General features: G+C 46.5%; 2 protein-coding genes across 2 annotated transcripts; both read left to right on the top strand.

Moving 5' to 3' along the window:
• The first annotated feature begins 12,340 nt into the window (after positions 1-12,340).
• LOC127302641 (probable E3 ubiquitin-protein ligase ATL44) lies at positions 12,341-13,146 on the top strand. Its single transcript, XM_051333159.2, has one exon. The coding sequence runs from the start codon at positions 12,366-12,368 to the stop codon at positions 12,981-12,983; it is 618 nt and encodes a 205-aa protein (XP_051189119.1). The 5' UTR covers positions 12,341-12,365; the 3' UTR covers positions 12,984-13,146.
• A 1,909-nt stretch (positions 13,147-15,055) lies between these two features.
• On the top strand, positions 15,056-15,835 carry LOC127302642 (probable E3 ubiquitin-protein ligase ATL44). The gene has a single exon (XM_051333161.2). The coding sequence runs from the start codon at positions 15,082-15,084 to the stop codon at positions 15,670-15,672; it is 591 nt and encodes a 196-aa protein (XP_051189121.1). The 5' UTR covers positions 15,056-15,081; the 3' UTR covers positions 15,673-15,835.
• Positions 15,836-26,090: the final 10,255 nt, after the last annotated feature.

Genomic DNA, 26,090 nt, shown 5'->3' with positions numbered 1-26,090 from the left:
GGGAGTCTCCACTTCTCAATCTCTTTACTTTGTTTTTGTCTTGCTTAGTTTTATTTACTACTTTGTTTGCTGCACTAAATCAAAATACAAAAAAATTAGTTGCTAGTTTTACTTTATTTGCTATCTTGTTTGCTATATCTAAAACACAAAAAAATTAGTTTACTTGCATTTACTTTATCTAGTTTGTTTTATTTACTGTTGCTAAAATGGCCAACGCTGAAAACACTAAGTTGTGTGACTTCACAACCACAAATAATAATGATTTCTTATGCACACCTATTGCTCCACCTGCTACTACAGCAGAATTCTTTGAAATTAAACCTGCTTTACTGAATCTTGTTATGCGAGAGCAATTTTCTGGTGTTAGTTCTGATGATGCTGCTGCCCATCTTAATAATTTTGTTGAATTATGTGAAATGCAAAAATATAAAGATTTAGATGGTGATATTATTAAACTAAAATTGTTCCCTTTCTCATTAAGAGGAAGAGCTAAAGATTGGTTGCTATCTCTGCCTAAGAATAGTATTGATTCATGGACTAAATGCAAGGATGCTTTTATTGGTAGATATTATCCCCCTGCTAAAATTATATCTTTGAGGAGTAGCATAATGAATTTTAAACAATTAGATACTGAACATGTTGCTCAAGCTTGGGAAAGAATGAAATCTCTGGTTAAAAATTGCCCAACCCATGGACTGACTACTTGGATGATCATCCAAACCTTCAATGCAGGACTAAATTTTTCTTCGCGGAATTTATTAGATTCAGCTGCCGGAGGTACCTTTATGTCCATCACTCTTGGTGAAGCAACAAAGCTTCTTGATAATATGATGATCAACTACTCTGAATGGCACACGGAAAGAGCTCCACAAGGTAAGAAGGTAAATTCTGTCGAAGAAACCTCTTCCTTGAGTGATAAGATTGATGCTATTATGTCTATGCTTGTGAATGGTAGGCCTAATGTTAATTCTAATAATGTTCCGCTAGCGTCATTAGTTGCTCAAAAAGAATATGTTGATGTGAATTTCATTAAAAATAACAATCACAATGATTCTAGGCCATACCCTGCTAATGGTAATTTTTATGGTAGATATGCTTCATCTAATGAAGAAAAGATGCTAGAAATTGAAAGATCCACCAAGAGCTTTATGCAATCACAATATGAGCAAAATAAATTGTTTACTAAAACTATGAATGAGCAATCTACCTTGTTGAAGAACATAGGGAATCAACTTGAAAATCTGAATAGGGAGATCTCGGGGTTGCAAACTAAACTTGCTAGTGCTGAAACCCGAATCTCATATATGTCTGCATCACAATCTTCTTTAATTAATAAAATGGCTGCTAAACCTGAGGATTTAGATGATAAAATTACTACTACAGCAAATGCCATTCAAGTTAGAATTAATGAGAATATAAGATTAATGGCTGAACTGCGTGCTAGGTGGGATAGAGAAGAAAATGAAAAACTAGCTAAAGAAAAGAATATAGCTAAAGTTTGGACTATTACCACCACTAGTAATGCTAATGCTACACATGTTGCTGCACCTCCCACTAATACTAATAAAAGAATTGGTGTTAGCAATGTTTCCACTTCTAATGCAAAGCGCGAGAAACTGCCTGAAACTGCTAAAACTGCTGAAACTGCCTGTGATAAAGCTGCTGAAATTTTTTCCAACATTGGGGATGATGATCCCATTGCTTTAGATTATAATGGTTTGAATTTTGATGATTGCCACATCTCTGAAGTTATAAAGTTCTTGCAAAAACTTGCTAAAAGTCCTAATGCTAGTGCTATAAATTTGGCTTTTACACATCATATTACAAATGCTCTTATAAAAGCTAGAGAAGAGAAACTAGAGCGTGAAGCCTCTATTCCTAAAAAGTTAGAGGATGGTTGGGAGCCCATCATTAAGATGAAGATTAAAGATTTTGATTGTAATGCTTTATGTGATCTTGGTGCAAGTATTTCTGTTATGCCTAAGAAAATTTATAATATGCTTGACTTGCCACCGCTGAAAAATTGTTATTTGGATGTTAATCTTGCTGATCATTCTACAAAGAAACCTTTGGGGAAAGTTGATAATGTTCGCATTACCGTTAACAATAACCTTGTTCCCGTTGATTCTGTTGTCTTGGATATTGAATGCAATGCATCTTGTCCCATTATATTGGGAAGACCTTTTCTTCGAACTGTTGGTGCTATTATTGATATGAAGGAAGGTAATATAAAATATCAATTTCCTCTCAAGAAAGGTATGGAACACTTCCCTAGAAAGAGAATGAAGGTACCTTTTGATTCTATTATGAGAACAAATTATGATGTTGACACTTCGTCTCTTGATAATACTTGATACACACTTTCTGCGCCTAGCTGAAAGGCGTTAAAGAAAAGCGCTTATGGGAGACAACCCATGTTTTTACCTACAGTACTTTGTTTTTATTTTGTGTCTTGGAAGTTGTTTACTACTGTAGCAACCTCTCCTTATCTTAGTTTTGTGTTTTGTTGTGCCAAGTTAAGCCGTTGATAGAAAAGTAAGTACTAGATTTGGATTACTGCACAGTTCCAGATTTCTTTGCTGTCACGAATCTGGGTCCACCTCCCTGTAGGTAGCTCAGAAAATTAAGCCAATTTACGTGCATGATCCTCAGATATGTACGCAACTTTCATTCAATTTGAGCATTTTCATTTGAGCAAGTCTGGTGCCATTTTAAAATTCGTCAATACGAACTGTTCTGTTTTGACAGATTCTGCCTTTTATTTCGCATTGCCTCTTTCGCTATGTTGGATGAATTTCTTTGATCCATTAATGTCCAGTAGCATTATGCAATGTCCAGAAGTGTTAAGAATGATTGTGTCACCTCTGAATATGTCAATTTATATTGTGCACTAACCCTCTAATGAGTTGTTTCGAGTTTGGTGTGGAGGAAGTTTTCAAGGATCAAGAGAGGAGTATGATGCAACATGATCAAGGAGAGTGAAAGCTCTAAGCTTGGGGATGCACCCGGTGGTTCACCCCTGCATATATCAAGAAGACTCAAGCGTCTAAGCTTGGGGATGCCCAAGGCATCCCCTTCTTCATCGACAACATTATCAGGTTCCTCCCCTGAAACTATATTTTTATTCCATCACATCTTATGTGCTTTTTCTTGGAGCGTCGGTTTGTCTTTGTTTTTTGTTTTGTTTGAATAAAATGGATCCTAGCATTCACTTTATGGGAGAGAGACACGCTCCGCTGTAGCATATGGACAAGTATGTCCTTGGTTTCTACTCATAGTATTCATGGCGAAGTTTCTCCTTCGTTAAATTGTTATATGGTTGGAATTGGAAAATGATACATGTAGTAATTGCTATAAATGTTTTGGGTAATGTGATACTTGGCAATTGTTGTGCTCATGATTAAGCTCTTGCATCATATGCTTTGCACCCATTAATGAAGAAATACATAGAGCATGCTAAAATTTGGTTTGCATATTTGGTTTCTCTAAGGTCTAGATAATTTCTAGTATTGAATTTGAACAACAAGGAAGATGGTGTAGAGTCTTATAATGTTTACAATATGTCTTTTATGTGAGTTTTGCTGCACCGGTTCATCCTTGTGTTTGTTTCAAATAAGCCTTGCTAGCCTAAACCTTGTATCGAGAGGGAATACTTCTCATGCATCCAAAATACTTGAGCCAACCACTATGCCATTTGTGTCCACCATACCTACCTACTACATGGTATTTTCCCGCCATTCCAAAGTAAATTGCTTGAGTGCTACCTTTAAAATTCCATCATTCACCTTTGCAATATATAGCTCATGGGACAAATAGCTTAAAAACTATTGTGGTATTGAATATGTAATTATGCACTTTATCTCTTATTAAGTTGCTTGTTGTGCGATAACCATGTTCACTGGGGACGCCATCAACTTTTCATTGTTGAATTTCATGTGAGTTGCTATGCATGTCCGTCTTGTCTGAAGTAAGAGAGATCTACCACCATATGGTTAAGCATGCATATGTTAGAGAAGAACATTGGGCCGCTAACTAAAGCCATGCTCCATGGTGGAAGTTTCAGTTTTGGACAACAATCCTCAAATCTCAAATGAGAAAATTATTAATTGTTGTTATATGCTTATGCATAAAAGAGGAGTCCATTATCTGTTGTCTATGTTGTCCCGGTATGGATGTCTAAGTTGAAGAATAATCAATAGCGAGAAATCCAATGCGAGCTTTCTCCTTAGACCTTTGTACAGGCGGCATAGAGGTACCCCTTTGTGACACTTGGTAAAAACAATGCATTGTGATGACCCGGTAGTCCAAGCTAATTAGGACAAGGTGCGGGCACTATTAGTACACTATGCATGAGGCTTGCAACTTATAAGATATAATTTACATGATGCATATGCTTTATTACTACCGTTGACAAAATTGTTTCATGTTTTCAAAATCAAAGCTCTAGCACAAATATAGCAATCGATGTTTTTCCTCTATGGAGGACTATTCTTTTACTTTCAATGTTGAGTCAGTTCACCTATCTCTCTCCACCTCAAGAAGCAAACACTTGTGTGAACTGTGCATTGATTCCTACATATTTGCTTATTGCACTTATTATATTACTCTATGTTGACAATATCCATGAGATATACATGTTACAAGTTGAAAGCAACCGCTGAAACTTAATCTTCTTTTGTGTTGCTTCAATATCTCTACTTTGAATTATTGCTTTATGAGTTAACTCTTATGCAAGACTTATTGATGCTTGTCTTGAAGTGCTATTCATGAAAAGTCTTTGCTATATGATTCACTTGTTTACTCATGTCATATACATTGTTTCGATCGCTGCATTCACTACATATGCTTTACAAATAGTATGATCAAGATTATGATGGCATGTCACTCCAGAAATTATCTGTGTTATCGTTTTACCTGCTCGGGACGAGCAGAACTAAGCTTGGGGATGCTGATACGTCTCCGACGTATCGATAATTTCTTATGTTCCATGCCACATTATTGATGTTATCTACATGTTTTATGCACACTTTATGTCATATTCGTGCATTTTCTGGAACTAACCTATTAACAAGATGCCGAAGTGCCAGTTGCTGTTTTCTGCTGTTTTTGGTTTCAGAAATCCTAGTAAGGAAATATTCTCGGAATTGGACGAAATCAAAGCCCAGGGGCCTATTTTCTCACGAAGCTTCCAGAAGTCCGAAGGAGAGACGAAGAGGGGCCACGGAGGGGCCACACCATAGGGCGGCGCGGCCCCCCCCTTGGCCGCGCCGGCCTGTAGTGTGGGGCCTCCGTGCTGCCTCTTGACCTGCCCTTCCGCCTATAAAAAGTCTCCGTGACGAAACCCCCAGTACCGAGAGCCACGATACGGAAAACCTTCCAGAGACGCCGCCGCCGCCGATCCCATCTCGGGGGATCCAGGAGATCGCCTCCGGCACCCTGCCGGAGAGGGGAATCATCTCCCGGAGGACTCTACGCCGCCATGGTCGCCTCCGGTGTGATGTGTGAGTAGTCTACCCCTGGACTATGGGTCCATAGCAGTAGCTAGATGGTTGTCTTCTCCCCATTGTGCTATCATTGTCGGATCTTGTGAGCTGCCTAACATGATCAAGATCATCTATCTGTAATTCTATATGTTGCGTTTGTTGGGATCCGATGAATAGAGAATACTTGTTATGTTGATTATCAAAGTTATATCTATGTGTTGTTTATGATCTTGCATGCTCTCCGTTACTAGTAGATGCTCTGGCCAAGTAGATGCTTGTAACTCCAAGAGGGAGTACTTATGCTCGATAGTGGGTTCATGCCTGCATTGACACCTGGGACAGTGACAGAAAGTTCTAAGGTTGTGTTGTGCTGTTGCCACTAGGGATAAAACATTGATGCTATGTCTAAGGATGTAGTTGTTGATTACATTACGCACCATACTTAATGCAATTGTCTGTTCTTTGCAACTTAATACTGGAGGGGGTTCGGATGATAACCTGAAGGTGGACTTTTTAGGCATAGATGCAGTTGGATGACGGTCTATGTACTTTGTCGTAATGCCCAATTAAATCTCACTATACTCATCATGATATGTATGTGCATGGTCATGCTCTCTTTATTTGTCAATTGCCCAACTGTAATTTGTTCACCCAACATGCTGTTCGTCTTATGGGAGAGACACCTCTAGTGAACTGTGGACCCCGGTCCAATTCTCTTTACTGAAATACAATCTACTGCAATACTTGTTCTACTGTTTTCTGCAAACAATCATCTTCCACACAATACGGTTAACTCTTTGTTACAGCAAGCCGGTGAGATTGACAACCTCACTGTTTCGTTGGGGCAAAGTACTTTGGTTGTGTTGTGCAGGTTCCACGTTGGCGCCGGAATCCCTGGTGTTGCGCCGCACTACATCTCGCCGCCATCAACCTTCAACGTGCTTCTTGGCTCCTCCTGGTTCGATAAACCTTGGTTTCTTTCTGAGGGAAAACTTGCTGCTGTGCGCATCATACCTTCCTCTTGGGGTTGCCCAACGAACGTGTGAAATACACGCCATCACCGCGACAGCACCGCGCCGTGGAGGGTCCGTTCTGGACCAGATGTTGCTGATGGGGGAGGTTCGGGACTGGGCTCTGTCGGGGTGGCATTAGGAGGTGTTAGCTTCCGGGGCGCGCACCTTGGTGCGGAATCCGGATCCCGTCGTCGACCCGAATATTCTCTGGTGGAGGTCGCGTGGGCCACGGTCGTTTTAGAGGGAGCCGGTCCCGCAGGAGGTGGTAGCTCAGCGCATTAGAGAGGAGGACGAGCACGTTCTCCGTTACATGTATGCGTTAGACACTAGGTATACGGGCGGATGGTCAGTTATGCAGGGATCTCACATTAGCTATGATCCTGTTATTGTTCCGTGGCTTTGGGTGTTCAGCCGGCGCGGCTCAGGACCCGGTCAGCGCCGTTGAGAGGTTCTAATAGTGATGTATTAGGGTTAAATAAATATGGACCCGAGCTATGTATGCATGTAAGTGCACTATCTACTTTCAGCACTACATTACGATCCTTAATTAATAACTATATATGTAACTCCAATTTCAGTTTTTTGCATTATCCTTAATTTGATCATATGATGGTTCCTATAACTTGCAAGTCATCGTAGAAAGCATGGAGGGACACAGAGATGAAGCCCAAGAAGAATTCATGGCTAACCTCATAGCCAACGGTACTCTGGATGATGGCGACGACGGTATTTCGGATGATGGCGGTGACGATGTCACAGCAACTTTTTTGAATGACTCCGGTGAGGGAGCGGAGAATATTGACCAAAGAGAAGATGGCTCCGGTGAGGAAGAAGATCGTAATGGCTCCGGTGATGGAACCGTAGTTATCACCGAGGTATATAAATTAAGCCGCTGCTGACTAGATGCATTAACTAATTTGCATTGACGATGAATTATTTCTTTTTAGCCCTCCGGATCGAGCACTTCTGCGCAACATCACCGAGATCGATCAGAGTGGTAAACCGATTGCTCCCGAGAAGCATGCAAAGTTATTTATAAGTCAATGCGGAGTGCTTGTTAGGGACTGCATCCCGATCACCGTTCGAGAATGGCATAAGCCGAAGGGAGTAGAGCTGTCTGCAGATGAAGCAGCTCAAGGTCTTTATATCGATGATGTAGCCGAACGCAACCTTGTGACCAAGCTCATGGCACATTTCAACCTACCTCCAGAGGAGGATGCCGATAAAAAGGCAAAGATGGAGGAGGCAGTCCATGACTTTGCTTTGAAGAATATGGTCGAACTATTCAAGCACCACAAGAAAAGATTGCGCGGCCTTATCAAGAAAAAGAAGACTCCGGACAGTGAGAAGGTAAAAGATCATTGGGGCGAATTCGTGAAGTACAACACGGAGTTAGAAGAATTTAAGAAAAGGTCGGCAACAAATAAGGCAAATCATGCGTTGAAGAAATATCACCAAACTATGGGTCCAGGTGGATACAGGGCTAACCGTCCTAAGTGGCAGGCAGCTGAGGCGGAACTGGTCAGGAAAGGGATCCGATTAGGGACACACGGTTGGATCAAATGGTCGAAGGAGTGGTTCTACGGGATTGGGGGAAGGTTGCACCCAGAAACAGGGAAGTGTATCTATAAGAAAGCACATCTGAAGCACCCCATTGAAGCCCTGGAACAAGCACATAGGGACATGGAGGAGGGGAGGTTCCAGCCCGAAAGAGAGAAGGATGAGCTGACATGCGCCCTTGGGAACAAAGAACACGACGGACAAACACGGGGCACAGAAGGCTCCGTTCCGTGGAAGTATGGCTTTCCTCCGGAAAGGAAGAGATTTCCTGATAAAAGCCATGAGAGGAGAAAGGCAAGGGAAACAGACCGCATAGCGTCCTTAGAGAATTCTATGAGCGCCCTTCAGGGGAAGATGGCTCAAGTAACCCAAGTACTTACATCCCAGTTGGCTCAGGGGCAGCATGTAGATGATGCATTGCTCGATGCTATCGTCCCGCTGCAATCTCAACACTGGAAAAACAGTGTGGCTTTCACTCAGCAGGATAACGATGATGACCAGGTGGTCGAGCCTCCTTGCTACCCCCCCCCCCCCCCCCCCGTGGATGATCTCACTGAGAGTCGTCCTTGTGAGCTGCATTTTAAATGTTTCAACCTATCCTTCAAGGCGGAGGTCGGCAATCTCTTACCTACAAGGACTTACCATTGCCGTCCGGTCCAAGATGACTATGCTGTTGTGACGGTGGATGAAGTGATGGTAGATTATGAGAAGTTGGTCCTTGAGCAACCTGCAGGTGAAGATGGAGAAATCAAAGAACTGGGAGAAGCCCGTAGAACCACCGTTCAATGGAGGAAGGAGAACATTGTGTTTCCAGGTTCGAAGCCAAGCAGGCCACCTCCATCTCGTTCTCCGCCACCTCCGCCACCTGCACAGTCTCCTCCGCGCGATGATTCTCCTGTGCATGAGCAGTCTCCTCAGGCTTCGCCGTCTCCTCCGCGTGAGAATACTCCGCCGCCTCCTCCTCGTCAGGAGACTCCTCCGCCTCCACCTAAGCAAAAGAGGAAGCTAACCGCGTCACCTCCTACAGCTTCGAAGAGATCATCAGTTCCGAAGAGGTCCAAGACTCCAGAGTTGTTACCATATGAGAAGACTGATGAGCAAACCGACGCAATCGCAGACGCCCAGCTGAAGGCGTTTCTTGCGCCGAAGAAGCCTCTGCCAAAGCTGTTTATACCACCGAATACAGTGAAGCACTTTGCCGATACGAGAGCAAAGAAAGCTGAGTTGTCAAGTGATTATGACCGCTCTCTTGTACAGTCCTCTAGAGCGAGAAAAGCGAGAAAAATTGCCCAGCTTGGACAACAGGAAAATCAGTCGGTACCCTCCTTTGTCGTGCAGTCCTATGATGATCCAGAGACGGCATCGATGATCGAACGGGAGGTTAGAGGTCATGGAGCAGATGTTGAGTATGCATATTACTATCCTATGGCTGAAGTCGTTAGCAAGTATAGATACGGAAGTGATCTCGTCAAACCTGGCTAGCTCGCGCGTCTAGGGACTCAGATGCGAAGGTTGCATGAATGGTACCTGCACGCCTGTCGAAAGTCTGAACGCTACCTCATGGTGGCAGTTAAAGATGAGCATTACTTCTAGGGGAAGGAGGAGATAAACCTTGAGTTTGAAAAAAACTATTTCAGTTATTCAATCAAGACGCCCTCGATAAATCTATCATCATATTTATGTAATTAAGTCTGTAGCTCAACTCATTCATTTGCACTAACAATTATCCTCACTATATTCTTTTTGTATGCTATATATTAAGCATAATGAAGAAGCTCGAATGCAAAAGAGGCAAGCTCTATGACATGGGGATCATTGACCCAAACACTGTTCATGAAGTTACGGTTCGAAAGTACGCCTAGGACACAGAGGACAACATGCTAATGTTTTTACAGAAGCAAGCAAACAAAGAGGATATATTCTTTCCTTACAACTTAAAGTGAGTGTTATAACATACATTATGCTTGTGCAACTTCCACTTTATTCTCTTTATCATTGAGCTATGCTTGTGCAGCTTCCACTTTATTCTCCTAATCATTGAGTTTAAGAAAGGAGTCATACTTGTCATGGACTCGAAACGTAAAGAACATGCGAAATGGACGAACATGGCTGCCCAGCTCCAGAGGTAAATTTCAATCAATTTTGTATCGGCATCTTCATTTGTTCTCATTCAACGATATCATCAACTAATAACTCATTTACTCATTTTTTCTTTGCCGGGCATGTTTTGGAAACGGTTCATCAATACTGTTCTGGCTAAATGGAAACCGGAGCTTACATTTAAAGATTACCCTGTAAGTAGTAATATATATAGCTATGTTCGTGAATCTCTTTGATATTTTGTTTCAATACGATGCTTGATTATTAGTTTGATCGAACTATTTTTTCGTAAAGTGTTTGAAGCAGGAACCCGAAAATAACTTATGTGGATACTACGTATGCGAGTTCATTTGTCAGATGGCCTGCCACAGGGATGCGGAGGATGCTATACACGCCACTCGTGTACGTGCAATATTTCACAATTAATCTTATTTTATTACCATCAATTGTATTGAGTTCCATTCATGTATCTTTTTTTAATATAGATGATACGCCTGCGGGACACTCTCATAAAGGAGGATCACATACGAGCAACCAAGAGGAACTCGCGGGATTCTTTCTTACCGAGGCCATTGCCAGAACTGGAGAACACTATCGGGAGTTCATAACCGACATTAGGCATATGAGATAGATATAGTAAAGAGGTCCGACTTTATATATATTGTAAACATGCATTACTTGTACTGTATTTAATGACGACATCTATATATACATGACGTGTTTGCGGTTTCTTGAATGATGTATGCATTGCAGAATTGGATGAATAATATAAAACCCTGAAACTCTGCCGCAGTAGAGAAACGGCCAGTTTCTCTGCCGTGACAGAGAAACGCTGCTCCACCCTAAACCTCTGCCGCGGCAGAGAAACGGACATTTTTTTATGCCGCGGCAAAGACCCTCCAGTCCCGGTTCGTATCTCGAACCGGGACCAAAGGTCCTCCACCACGAGCCCCCTGGCCGCACCACGTGGCGGGTCCTTTTGTCCCGGTGCACATTTGAACCGAGACTAAAGGGTGGACCCTTTAGTCCCGCTTGGTTGGTCCCGGTTTGAAAACCGGGACTGATGTCAAATGAACCGGGACTGAAGCCCCTTTTTCCACTAGTGACATATACGCATATACACTCGCCCCTATAAACGTACACATACCTTACCCCTATGAGCACCTCCGGGAGACTACGTCCAAGAAAGTTTATTTGGCAGGTCTTGATATTGATGAAGTCATCACAGGCGCCTCGTTGTCCATGGGAACATCGCCTCCCACTGAAAAATATTCCGTGTTTTAATGAGACATCAAAGTGTCAAACTTGAAGTTTGAACGCCGATGGGCTGAGGGTGTCCCCTCCTAACCACCTGGTTGGTTATGTGACGAACGAAACCTAAGAGCAAGTACAATAAGTTTTAGTCAGCTAACTATAATGATTAAAATACTCCCTCCGGTTCATATTAGTTGACTCTAATATGGATGTATCTAGACACATTTTAGTTCTAGATATATCCATATTGAAGTCAATTAATATGAATCGGAGGGAGTAACATATTTGTGTCTAGTTGAAGGAGAGAGAAGATGAGAGAGAACGTAAGTGGGCTCTTATGTAAGAGCTAGCTCTAGCACGTGCTTCTAGGCAAGTTGTGTGAATGAAAGGTGGATCCTTTATTGAGAAAGTAGTACATTCCTATAGCCAACTATTGTACTTGTTGGCTACATATTAGCTATAGATAACATAATCTTATGCTTATACTGTAGATAACAACCAGCTACACTATTAGAGTTGCTTTTAAAAAAATTCCGTTTGCCCGGTATTCCGTGACATGACAGAATCCCCATTTATGGCCACGCCGAACCAGCATAGGAGTAGTACCAAGTCCGACGCAGTGCGGGTGAGGAGCCCGTCCTCGGTACGCACGCACCGCATTCGTATTCTGCTGCCGCCGCCTCGTCGTACACTACACCTCGAATGCAGCTGGATCGCGCGCACTGGCTGGCTCGACACAAACGGCAGAAACGGACGGGCCGGGGCAGCGGAGCGGGAAGGGAAGGGAAGAAGCAGTGTCTCTCTTCGCCTGCGCTACGAAGTTTCCTTCCCTCCCTCAGTCCCCGCCGCACCGCGTACAGCTACGCACAGCCTCGATCGCCTTAAAAGCACGCGTCCATCTCGTCTCCTCATTCACACGTACTGTACACAACCTCGTACCCGCATCAAGTTCACCATGCAGCCCAGCGCCGGCTGCTGGGCCGCGCGCCGCCTCCTTGCCTCGCCGGCGCCCACGCCGGCCGACCAGTCAATGGACGCGGAGCGGGCGCACCTCGAGAGGGTGCTGGGCGTCACCACCATGGTCCTCCTAGTCGCCAGCTTCTCCTACCTCGCCGTCAGCACGCTCTACGGCTGCCTCCGCGCCGCCCGCGTCGTCCACGCACCGCCCGGCAACGACGACGACCCGGCGCCGGCGGAGACGCGCGACGACACCAAGCGCGCGCTCGACGGGATCCCCGTGCGGGTCGTCGTCCTGCAGCAGTTCATGCCCGACGCTGACGGTGGTCGCAACGATGACGCCGACGCCGACGCCGACGACTGCGCGGTGTGCCTGGCGGAATTCGCGGCCGGGGACGAGGTGCGCGTGCTCCCGGCGTGCCGCCACGGCTTCCACAGCGAGTGCGTCGACCGCTGGCTGCTCACGCGCGCGCCCACCTGCCCCGTCTGCCGCGCCCCGGTCGCCGCGAGCGGTACGAAGCAGGACTGCGCGGCCGGGCACGGCCACGACGTCGGCATTGGTGGCGACGAGTACCGTGCGAGTGGTGCGATCTCGGCGGTGTCACTTGTGGAGTAGATTGCCGCGCCGCCACGGTTGCACATCACCGCCGGAGTAGTAGTGGCAGTAATCTCTAGATTTCGTCACAATTTTGATGTCTCAAAGATTTGTTCATGTCAGTTGTTATAACATCACCCAGATTAATAACGGTTAACCAGACAGATGAAAATTCAGATTTCAATTTCAATTTTGTTGGGGGCAATTGCCAGTGGAATTGCTTAGGCTTATAGTCAATTTATTTAAAGCAACTACAATAAATTTTAGTCAGCTGACTATAATAATAAAAATAATATATTTTTACTTACTTAAAGGAGAGAGAAGAGGAGACTGAAAATGAAGATGATCTAATGCAAGAGACAACTCTTGCACATGCTCATAAACGTCTTGTAAGAGTGAAAAGTGGATCATGCAATGATAAAGTAATATATTTTTATAGCTCGCTATTGTACATAGATTTAGGTCGGCTATATATGAAATGCAACTTAGCTTAGCCAACAGGCTATGCTATTGAAAAAAAAGGAGAGTTGCCTGCAACACCACGCATATGGAGATGACACCAAACGATGGTTTGTTCGCCTGCGTTGCCGAATGAGAGTGCGGCCTTCTACGCCATTGTGAGCCATATGCCCGCGTTGGTGGCGGTGTGGGGTTCTCGAGATCATCGGATCCATGGACAAGCGAGAGGACTAGAAATGGCCCCGCCTCCGCTCGATTGAATTGCTAGAAGACATCATGGGTAGAAGATTTCCCTGGAGAAGAGCTCCCCGGTAGGTAGGATAGCGAGGAGGAACTGGAAGTCAGCGCTCACCTTCCCTTGCGCCCACGGCGACCGATGACCCCTAGCTGCCTCCACATATGCCGGTGTCGAGGAGGTTGCAACATGTGCGCGGGCTAAGCTTGTGCACCTCACTTGCATACGGTAGGGGTGGGGAGGCGGCGACGATGCTGAAACACCAACACCAGCGGTGAATCACTCATAATGAATAGGAAATGGGAACGTGACAGAGGGGTAGTTTTGGCACAGTATAGCTAATCTGCACCATGCGTCTTCCTTTTTGGAGAAAAGTTAGAATTCTTTTACACCTTACTTAACAGAATGGAGGGATTAATTAGTAAAACTTTGCATTAAACCACTCTTATGTTACTTCCCACTATGATGGTACTAACATATGCAATGTCACTATAAGCAGCCTCAGGCAGTACGTCATGTCACGGGCTCGGAGATTAGGACAAAAGTTAATAAACGCACTTGTTGGCTTAAGGAATGGAATGGACCGGATGTTCGAGAACCAACATGTGGTTGAGAATAGTTAGTAGAGCAGTGGCCCGATTCATCATGGATTTAACCATAGTTTTGATGCTGATTTATAAAGATGGAATATTCTTCAGTAGGATGCGCCTTCCCCTCGATAGCGAGACGATTGTTATTAATCTTAAAACCCACCTGACAATTTTTTTGGATTAAGTTTCTCGGAGGTACTCATCATAATAGGGTGTACGTCGATGCGTTCATAAAAAATGAGTGTATGTACATATTTATTAGCATCAACGTGATCTGTGTGTTCTTGCCGTTTGCTTTGGGGGTGTGTGGTTTAACGTATGGCTTCATGTGTGAGGATTTTGGGTCCTGTTTATCTTATAAACTAGATCAAGTTTTCTCCTTTCAAGCTTAATACAAAACGCGTAGCTCTCTTATGGGCACTTAAAAAAAACTACTCCATTCCGTTTGAGGAGTATATTGTTGAAATACATGTCAAAACGAATATGGTACTCCGTAGCAATATTAATTTATTGTTATAAATACTGCTACCATCTTTAGGAAATTGATTAAGTTTAATAAAATAAAATTTAATATATATCTAAACGTGCGTTTATTTGGAACGGAGGGAGTACCAAGGTTACGAGATAATCACTGGTTATACCATCAACTTTACATATTTGGAGTATACTACTGTATTTTCCTAGCCGTCCAATAAATATCTATTTGTGGTCGCTGTTAAGAACCGCGATACAGCTAGGCACCCAGCTAGCACCGCCGACCTCCATAAAAGCACGTATCGATCTCACAGTCCTTCCAGGCTTCCACACACAACCTAGTACTCCAATCAAGTTCAGCATGCAGCCCTGCGGCGGGCACTGGGCCGCGCGCCGCCTCCTGGCCTCGCCGGCGGACCAGTCGATGGACGCGCAGCAGGCGCACCTGGAGAGGGTGCTGGGCGCCACCGCCACCGTGCTCTTAGTCGCTAGCCTCTCCTACTTCGCCCTCAGCACGCTCTACCGCTGCCTCCACGCCGCCCGCGTTGTCATTACTCCACCCAGCAACGACGACGACCCGGCGTCGGGGACGCAGGATGACACCAAGCGCGCGCTCGCGGGGATTCCCGTGCGGATGTTCGTCCTGCAGTTCCCGGCCGACGCTGGCGGCGCTCGGAAGGAGGAGGCGTACGCCAACGCAGACGACTGCGCGGTGTGTCTAGCGGAGTTCGCTCCAGGAGCGGAGGTGCGCGTGCTCCCGGCGTGCCACCACGGGTTCCACCGGGAGTGCGTCGACCGCTGGCTTCTCACGCGCGCGCCCACCTGCCCCGTCTGCCGCGCCCCGGTCGCCGCCCCCGTGGTGGAGGACGCCGACGCTGGCAAGGAGGATTGCGCCGGCGGTATTCGTGACCACGGCTCCCGTGATATCCCGGCGGTGGCACTTGTGGAGTAGATTGGCGCGCGGCCACTGTTTCACTTCTAGACTGCTACTAGTACCTGTAATCTCTAGATTTTATCATCACAATTTTGATGTCTCAAAGATTTGTTGATGCTAGTTGTTATCACCCAGATTCATAATGGTAAACAAGACAGATGAAAATTCAGATTTCAAATTCCATTTTGTTGGCGCAATTGACACCTGGAACTGTCGCTCCATCTATGTGCTCAATTGCCGTGTTGTGATCTCCTTCCTCGCCAGGTTAGAGGAAACTCGCAACCTCTCCCTATTTGAGAACCATCTGCGGTCCCTTGCCAAGGTTCACCTTAGCAACAAGAACAGTGACCGGGCCACCTATTAGTGGCGGCGGGAAAAGAAAAAAGATTGTGTCCTCGGCAATGAAAACTTCAGGAATTTTTTACCTCTGCGCCTCTGGCCTCTTAGGAAGAACCAGATCAAAAACCTTGAGAACATGGATGGGAACCTGGTTTTCTCCCACGCTACCAAAGCCTCTTTCCCACACGAGTTTTCAAAAATCTGCTTGGACAGCCCATTCACACTTCCAGTACCCTCGATCTCTCTACCCTTGTTGCATCCACTTTCCTTAACCACACCCAAGCCGCCTCCCTTATTTTCCCTTTCACTCAGGATGAAACACGGACCGCCCCTTTTCTCCATGAAGGACAATTCCATCCCTGGACCCGATGGCTTTGGCCCAGCCTTCTTCAAGCGCAACTAGGACCTGGTTAAGCATAACCTTCTGGCTTCTCTCAATGATTTCCACTCCCTCAATTCTGACCTCAGGCCCATCAACAAATCTCACATTGTCCTTCTCCTAGAAAGAAGGGCCAAACAAGCCTGGCAATTTTCGCCCCATCTCCTTAGAGAAATGTTGCCTCAAGGTCCTTCTCTTAGAGATAAAGCCTACCAAATGTCTCACTCTTCGCCTTTGTGACCTTATCCCTTTTTATGTTGCACCCCAACCAGACTGGGTTTATCTCCGGCCGCTCCATCGCCGAGAACTTTTTCTACGCGACTGACATTTTCCAGGCCTACCACAAACGCTCTGCACCTACGGCAGTCTTCAAGCTTGACTGCCACAAAGCTTTCGACTCTATCAACTAGGAGGCCCTTGACAGAATTCTATTGGCAAAATGTTTCCCCGAAAACTGGCGCTAATAATCAAAATGCTTAACCAAACCAGCCAAACCACCATCTTTCTCAATGGCATCCCAGGGCGATGGATTCAATGATGTCGTGGCCTACGGCAGGGTGACCCCCTCTCCCCCTTTCTCTTCACATTGTGGTGGATATGTGCTCCAACAAATTCTTCTCTAGGCTTCTCGTGATGGCCTTCTCCTCCACTCTCTTGTTGACGACCTCCGCTGCACTATTCTTCAATATGCCTAGGACACACTCATCATCATTGGAGCCATCCCTGAGCATGTCTCCAACCTTAAAAATGTTCTGGATGATTTTTCTGCCGCTACTGGGCTAGTTATCAATTTTCATAAAAATACTTTTGTTCCTATCAAAATTGATGCTAATGTTGCACTTTCCATGGCCACCAATTTTGGCTGTGTTGTTTCCTTCTTCCCTAGGACCTATCTTGGCCTACCTTTGTCTACCCACAAACTTTGCATCGCGGACTTCGCTTTGATTATGACCAAAAGCGACATGTGGATTTCCGGGTGGAGGGTTCGGTGCCTCCCTATTGGAGGGAGGTTGCTACTTTCTAACTCGGTCCTGACCGCTATGTTGACCCACGCCATGAGTGTCGGCATCCTTTCCACTGGTATGGAAGAAGCCATTGACAAGAGGCGCCGGGCCTTCCTCTGGAACGACAAGGAAACTTGCAACGACGACCAGTGTAAGGTGGCATGGACTTAAGTTTGCACCCCTACAAAACTTGGCGGCCTAGGGGTCCTTTCTCTTCTGGCCCAAAATACCGCCCTTCTTGCCAAATTCTAGACCAAGCTGCACTCCAATTCTACTGCTCATTGGGCCTGCTGGTTTTGTTGCATGTACGGGTGGGGAACCTCCCGCAACTTGGGAGACCATCACTACATTGATACCCCCTTCTAGAGAGACATCATCGACGGTCTTGAAAATTTCCGTTTCTCCTCTGTCATTGTCGGTAGTGGGGATGCCACTGCCTTCTAGCTCGACCTTTGGCTTGGCCACTCCTCTCTCCGCGAGCGTTTTCCCAATCTTTTGTCCCACTCCTTTCGCCCTAATATTAATGTTGCCACTGCTCTCTCCGCCGGCATTAACCTATTCCTTGTTCTGCACCTCTCGAATGCCGTTGCGGCTAAGCTTCGTGACCTCGCCTACGACTTGGGCTCGGTGGACCTGCGCCACGATGTCCCGTTCCTATATTATTGTCATATCACTAACAATAAGCTTTCGAACAAAACTTTCTACACCTTTTCTTTCAGCAATCTGCAGATCAATGGGATGGCGACTAAGGTTTGGAGGAGCGATGCCACCCTTGAAGTGCAAGATATTTTTCATGCTCGCCAGGAAGAAGCGGTTCCCCACCAACGAGCGGTGGTTCCGACACCTTCTTAGTTCATCCGCCACATGCCTGTCTTTCCCCCATGATTAGGATACAGACCATCTTCTCTCTTGTGCCCTCGGCCCTAGGAGATTTGGAGATACTTTCAACGCGACTTCGACACCGACAGCCCCGCTCGCTACTCCGAGTGTGTCTTTCGTGTTGTTGTTATCAACACCCTAACCTTTAATGGGGTGGCGGAGCCCCACTCTGATGAGGACAACCCTACCGAACCACTACCACCGTCATTGCAAGATGAAGAAGATGTTGATGTGAAGCTCAAGTCCAATGAAGTCAGAATTGGACCTATGACAAGAGCTCGTGCGAAGCTATTAAAACAACAGGTGAACTTGTTCTTAAACGATACTTTGATTGATGAGAATTTTATACTACATAATCCTTTGACTTGTGTATGATCACGTACGAGGATAAAGAAAGCATCGCACGAGGATGAGGAGAACATCTGGACATGGTGCTGGACATGAAGACACCTCATGGACGCGCGAGGGAGGAGAGGGAGGCATGCGCGAGGGAGGAAGACGAAATACAGGCCGGCGCCACGCCCGGCGCGGCCGGCCGCCACGCCGGCCAGCCCGGCCCCACGCCCGATCCAACTGGCGCCCACGCCGGATGAGCGCGGCGCCCGCCGGCTCCTGCGCCGGTGCCAACCGGTGGTTATGCTGAGAGCCCCATCCTTGGCCCGGTCACAGTCCGGTCCCTAGCCCGGTCCAAACCGGACCGGCCGGTTCCTGGCCCGGTCGACCGGCCCCCAGGCCGGCCGTGTCCGAGTCAGTCTCGACCAGAACACGATCTGGGTCGGTTATTATTGTATTTTCTCGACTTTTGGTCGTCCTGAACCCCTATATAAGTTCCTAGGACCCCCATAATAGCTTTAGACCATGTTTAAGATAAACCCTAGTTCATAGTTGATTTCTTTGCAACTCTATTGAATCTATACACCAATTCACATCGATCAGGTGTTTTACTACTGAATGTTTTGTGTGATCTGCTGTTCCATTGGGAATTAGAAGGTTGCAATTTACCGCTTCGTGGTCGGCGGCTACATGCGCAAGTGTGTGGAGTTGCGAATATCTTGCAGGGTTAAGAGTTGTTGCATTGGCGACAGGAATCAATCGAGAGACTCCGTCCGCGTCATACAAGTTATCTCCACCTCCTCATCGTGTTATCTCCGCTGTGTTCATCGTGATTTCATCACCACCACTAGGATTCAGACGATGCCCATCATGCGGCGCCACGCACAGGACGACGAAGACGATGATGACTCCTCTTGCCATCCTTCCGGGCACACGGAGTCTTCGCTCTCCTACTCCGCCACCGCCACCTCGCGTGCTCGCTCAAGAAGCCAGCCAACTCCATCCAACGGGCTCGCCATGGCCCAGGAGCTGATGCGCTACCAGTCGACCGAGATCGGCCGTGAGGGGTGGCTGGCGCGCATCGCCGAGCTCATCAACATCTCAGGCACCGCTCAGGCGCCGTCCCACTACTTGGCGCCTCGGCCACTAGAGGGCACTCGCGCAGTGCAAGTCGCTCATGGAGCTCCTCCTCCACCTCCGCATCCTTGTCGTCCTTAGGATGGTGACGCGGGACGCACTCGCGGCGCTCCTGCGCTAAAGGGAGCATCCCATGATGCATCGTCGCTGCACCCCAACGTAAGCTGTCAGGAGATCCAGCGGGTGCCTGAGGACGCTCGTGTGTCTCACCAGTGTCGGCACGAACACGAAAATTGCGTCGTCCAGGACATTGCTAAGGCTGGCCACAACGCCTGAGTCATGGGAAACCCTATGTACAACGCGGGCCGCCTCGCCCTCATCAAGGACATGCTATATGTCATGTGGCTAGAAAAGTTTAGGCCTTAACTCTCTCCACTCTACCATGGTGATACGCGTACAGCACGCGACCGTTGGGAACCCCAAGAGGAAGGTGTGATGCGTACAGCGGGAAGTTTTCCTTCAGTAAGAAACCAAGGTTTATCGAACCAGTAGGAGCCAAGAAGCACGTTGAAGGTTGATGGCGGCGAGATGTAGTGCGGCGCAACACCAGGGATTCCGGCGCCAACGTGGAACCTGCACAACACAACCAAAGTACTTTGCCCCAACGTAACAGTGAGGTTGTCAATCTCACCGGCTTGCTGTAACAAAGGATTAGATGTATAGTGTGGATGATGATTGTTTGCAGAAAACAGTAGAACAAGTATTGCAGTAGATTGTATTCGATGTAAAAGAATGGACCGGGGTCCACAGTTCACTAGTGGTGTTTCTCCGATAAGAATAAGCATGTTGGGTGAACAAATTACAGTTGGGCAATTGACAAATAAAGAGGGCATGACCATGCACATACATGTTATGATGAGTATTGTGAGATTTAATTGGGCATTACGACAAAGTACATAGACCGCTATCCAGCATGCATCTATGCCTAAAAAGTCCACCTTCAGGTTATCATCCGAACCCCTTCCAGTATTAAGTTGCAAACAACAGACAATTGCATTAAGTATGGTGCGTAATGTAATCAATAACTACATCCTCGGACATAGCATCGATGTTTTATCCCTAGTGGTAACAACACATCCACAACCTTAGAACTTTCTCACATCGTCCTGCATTTAATGGAGGCATGAACCCACTATCGAGCATAAATACTCCCTCTTGGAGTTACTAGCAAAAACTTGGCCAGAGCCTCTACTAATAACGGAGAGCATGCAAGATCATAAACAACACATAGATATAAATTGATAATCAACATAACATAGTATTCTCTATCCATCGGATCCCAACAAACACAACATATAGCATTAAAGATAGATGATCTTGATCATGTTAGGCAGCTCACAAGACCCGACAATGAAGCATAATTAGGAGAAGACGACCATCTAGCTACTGCTATGGACCCATAGTCCAGGGGTGAACTACTCACTCATCACTCCGGAGGCGACCATGGCGGTGAAGAGTCCTCCGGGAGATGATTCCCCTCTCCGGCAGGGTGCCGGAGGCGATCTCCTGAATCCCCCGAGATGGGATTGGCGGCGGCGTCTCTGGAAGGTTTTCCGTATCGTGGCTCTCGGTACTGGGGGTTTCGTGACGAAGACTATATGTAGGCGGAAGGGCAGGTCAGGAGGCGTCACGGGGGCCCCACACGCTAGGGCCACGCGGGCCCCCCCTGGGCCGCGCCGCCCTAGTGTGGCGGCGCCCCGTGGCCCCACTTCCTCTCTCCTTCGGTCTTCTGGAAGCTTCGTGGCAAAATAGGCCCATGGGCGTTGATTTCGTCCAATTCCGAGAATATTTCCTTACTAGGATTTCTGAAACCAAAAACAGCAGAAAACAGCAACTGGCTCTTCGGCATCTCGTTAATAGGTTAGTGCCGGAAAATGCATAAATATGACATAAAGTATGCATAAAACATGTAGATATCATCAATAATGTGGCATGGAACATAAGAAATTATCGATACGTCGGAGACGTATCAGCATCCCCAAGCTTAGTTCCTGCTCGTCCCGAGCAGGTAAACGATAACAAAGATAATTTCTGGAGTGACATGCCATCATAACCTCGATCATACTATTGTAAGCATATGTAATGAATGCAGCGATCAAAACAATGGTAATGAAATGAGTAAACAAATGAATCATAAAGCAATGACTCTTCATGAATAGTACTTTCAAGACAAGCATCAATAAGTCTTGCATAAGAGTTAACTCATAAAGCAATAAATCAAAGTAGAGGTATTGAAGCAACACAAAGGAAGATTAAGTTTCAGCGGTTGCTTTCAACTTGTAACATGTATATCTCATGGATAGTTGTCAATGCAAAGTAATATAACAAGTGCAATATGCAAGTATGTAGGAATCAATGCACAGTTCACACAAGTGTTTGCTTCTTGAGATGGAGAGAAATAGGTGAACTGACTCAACATAAAAGTAAAAGAAAGGCCCTTCGCAGAGGGAAGCATTGATTGCTATATTTGTGCTAGAGCTTTGGTTTTGAAAACAAGAAATAATTTTGTCAACGGTAGTAATAAAGCATATGTATCATGTAAATTATATCTTACAAGTTGCAAGCCTCATGCATAGTATACTAATAGTGCCCGCACCTTGTCCTAATTAGCTCGGATTATCTGGATTATCATTGCAATACATATGTTTAGGATAACGTTGCATAGAAAACAAAAAATTTCCTACCGCGAACACGAAATCCAAGCCAAGATGCAATCTAGAAGACGGTATCAACGAGGGGATTATCGAGTCTCACCCTTGAAGAGATTCCAAAGCCTACAAGATGAGGCTCTTGTTGCTGCGGTAGATGTACACTTGCCACTTGCAAAAGCGCGTAGAAGATCTTGATCACGATCGCTTCCGGCGCCACGAACGGGCAGCACCTCCGTACTCGGTCACACGTTCGGTTGTTGATGAAGACGACGTCCACCTCCCCGTTCCAGTCCGACAGCACGACGGCGTGGTGTCGGTGGTGGTGGAGAAGTCCGGCGGAGCTTCGCTAAGCGTGCGGGACGTGGTGGAGGAGAGAGGCCGCTAGGGTTTGGGGAGAGGGGGCGCCGGCCACTAAGGGGTGCGGCCACCTTGGTGGTTCTTGGGTGGCCGGCCCCCTCCCCTTGGCCCCTCATTATATAGGTGGATCCCCAAGAGTTGGTCTCCAAGTCTTCGAATAAGACCCGAACCAAAAACCTTCCATATGGTGGGGAAACCTAGCCAAGCTAGGACTCCCACTAGAGGTGGGAGTTCCACCTCCCATATGGGGGGGTGGCCGGCCCCCTAAGAGGGAGTCCACTTGGGACTCCTCCCCCACTAGGGTTGGCCGGCCATGGAGGTGGAGTCCCATGTGGACTCCACCTTCCTTGGTGGTTTCTTCCGGACTTTTCTAGAACCTTCTAGAACCTTCCATAGAACCTTCCGTGTCAATTTAATTCACATAAAATGACATCCTATATATGAATCTTATTCTCCGGACCATTCCGGAACTCCTCGTGATGTCCGGGATCTCATCCGGGACTCCGAACAAAATATTCGAACTCCATTCCATATTCAAGTTCTACCATTTTCAACATCCAACTTTAAGTGTGTCACCCTACGGTTCGCGAACTATGCAGACATGGTTGAGTACTCACTCCGACCAATTACCAATAGCGGGATCTGGAGATCCATAATGGCACCCACATATTCAACGATGACTTTAGTGATCGAATGAACCATTCACATACAATACAAATTCCCTTTGTCACGCGATATTTTACTTGTCCAAGGTTTGATCTTCGGTATCACTCTATACCTTGTTCAACCTCGTCTCCTGACAAGTACTCTTTACTCGTACCGTGGTATGTGGTCTCTTATGAACTTATTCATATGCTTGCAAGACATTAGACGACATTCCACCGAGAGGGCCCAGAGTATATCTATCCGTCATCGGGATGGACAAATCCCACTGTTGATCCATATGCCTCAACTCATACTTTCCGGATACTTAATCCCACCTTTATAACCACCCATTTACGCAGTGGCGTTTGGTGTAATCATAGTACCTTTCCGGTATAAGTGATTTACATGATCTCATGGTCATAAGGACTAGGTAACTATGTATCGAAAGCTTATAGCAAATAACTTAATGACGAGATCTTATGCTACGCTTAATTGGGTGTGTCCATTACATCATTCATACAATGATATAACCTTGTTATTAATAACATCCAATGTTCATGATTATGAAACTAATCATCCATTAATCAACAAGCTAGTTAAGAGGCATACTAGGGACTCTTTGTTGTTTACATATCACACATGTATCAATGTTTCAGTTAATACAATTATAGCATGGTATATAAACATTTATCATAAACATAAAGATATATAATAACCACTTTTATTATTGCCTCTTGGGCATATCTCCAACAGTCTCCCACTTTGTTATCACCAGATTTTGGCCAAATCAGGAAGTGGGCCGTAAGAGAGATGGGCTTGGAAGATCACACGTGGAAGATCTCTGAAGCGGCCTTGCGCGAAGAGTTTGGGCTAGACTGCCCATGTATCTTTAATTATAGTAGATTGTGGTCTTAGATTAAAAGTTAGAGTTTGTATCGTGCACGGTGGGGATTATTCCCACGTTAGAAAGTCCCCTGGACTATAAATATGTATCTAGGGTTTATGGAATAAAACAACAACCAACGTTCAAACCAACCAAATCAATCTCGGCGCATCGCCAACTCCTTCGTCTCGAGGGTTTCTACCGGTAAGCAACATGCTGCCTAGATCGCATCTTGCGATCTAGGCAGCACAAGCTCCACGTTGTTCATGCGTTGCTCGTACTGAAGCCTTGTTGATGGCGAGCAACGTAGTTATCATAGATGTGTTAGGGTTAGCATAGTTCTTCGCGTAACATGCTATCGTAGTGCAACCCTGACGTATCTAGCCGCCCTTACACCTATCTTAGGTGTAGGGGCGGCACCCCGCTTGATCATTATTTAGTAGATCCGATCCGTTACGATTGCTCCTTGTTCATCAAGGATTAGTTTAATATCTGCAATAGTTAGGCCTTACAAAGGGCTGGAGGATCCAGCGGCACGTAGGGTGTCGTTTGCTAGTCCTAGACAGGATGTTCCGGGGATCAACCTCGTGTTGGTTTTTAGGCCTTGTCTAGGATCGGCTTACGATCACCGTGCGTGGCCGCGAGGCCCAATCCTGAGTAGGATGATCCGATTATGCGGTGAAAACCCTAAATCGTCGTAGATCTCATTAGCTTTATCTTGATCAAGGAGGACCACCATATATTCGTGCACCCCGTACAAATCATGGGTGGATCGGCTCCTTGAGCCGATTCACAGGATAACCTGAGAGCCGATCGAGGCTCGTATTTAATGTTTACATGTATGCCATGCAGGAAACTAAGCGAGGCATCTCCATCACCTTCCTGGCCAGGTATAGGTCAGGTGGCACGCCCTTGCAATCAGCATCGGACGTGTGACCAGAAGGCTTTGCGGGCCGTCGCTCGGAGGGACCTCGGCCAGCCGCAGCCCTAGGTTGTTCCCGGCTCAACGGTGTTGTAGGATAACGTTGCATAGAAAACAAAAATTTTCCTACCGCGAACACGCAATCCAAGCCAAGATGCAATCTAGAAGATGGGAGCAACGAGGGGATGATCAAGACTAACCCTTGAAGAGATTCCAAAGCCTATAAGAGTAGGCTCTTATTGCTATGGTAGACGATCACTTGCCGCTTCCAAAAGCGCGTAGAAGATCTTGATCACGGTGCCACAATCGGGCAGCACCTCCGTACTCGGTCACACGTTCGGTTGTTGATGAAGACGACGTCCACCTCCCCGTTCCAGCGGGCAGCGGAAGTAGTAGCTCCTCTTGAATCCGACAGCACGACGGCGTGGTGTCGGTGGCGGTGGAGAACTCCGGCGGAGCTTCGCTAAAGCTACGCGGGAGATATGGAGGAGAGGGGGGCGGCTAGGGTTTGGGAGGGGGTGGCCGGCCTCAAGGGGGTGCGGCCAACTTGTGGCTTTGTGGTGGTCGGCCCCCTCCCCTATGCCCCTCATTATATAGGTGGATCCCCAAGTGTTGGTGTCCAAGTCTTCGAATAAGACCCGAACCAAAAACCTTCCATATGAGGGGGAAACCTAGCCAAGCTAGGACTCCCACTAGAGGTGGGAGTTCCACCTCCCATATGGGGGGGTTGGCCGGCCCCCTAAGGGGGAGTCCACTTGGGACTCCTCCCCCACTAGGGTTGGCCGGCCATGGAGGTGGAGTCCCATGTGGACTCCACCTTCCTTGGTGGTTTCTTCCGGACTTTTCTAGAACCTTCTAGAACCTTCCATAGAACCTTCCGCGACATTTTAATTCACATAAAATGACA

The sequence above is a fragment of the Lolium perenne genome, chromosome 5, assembly GCF_019359855.2.
Source record: "Lolium perenne isolate Kyuss_39 chromosome 5, Kyuss_2.0, whole genome shotgun sequence".
Classification (NCBI taxonomy): domain Eukaryota; kingdom Viridiplantae; phylum Streptophyta; class Magnoliopsida; order Poales; family Poaceae; genus Lolium; species Lolium perenne.
The sequence above is the reverse complement of the archived record's forward strand: the minus strand, read 5'-3'. Positions and strand labels throughout refer to the sequence as shown.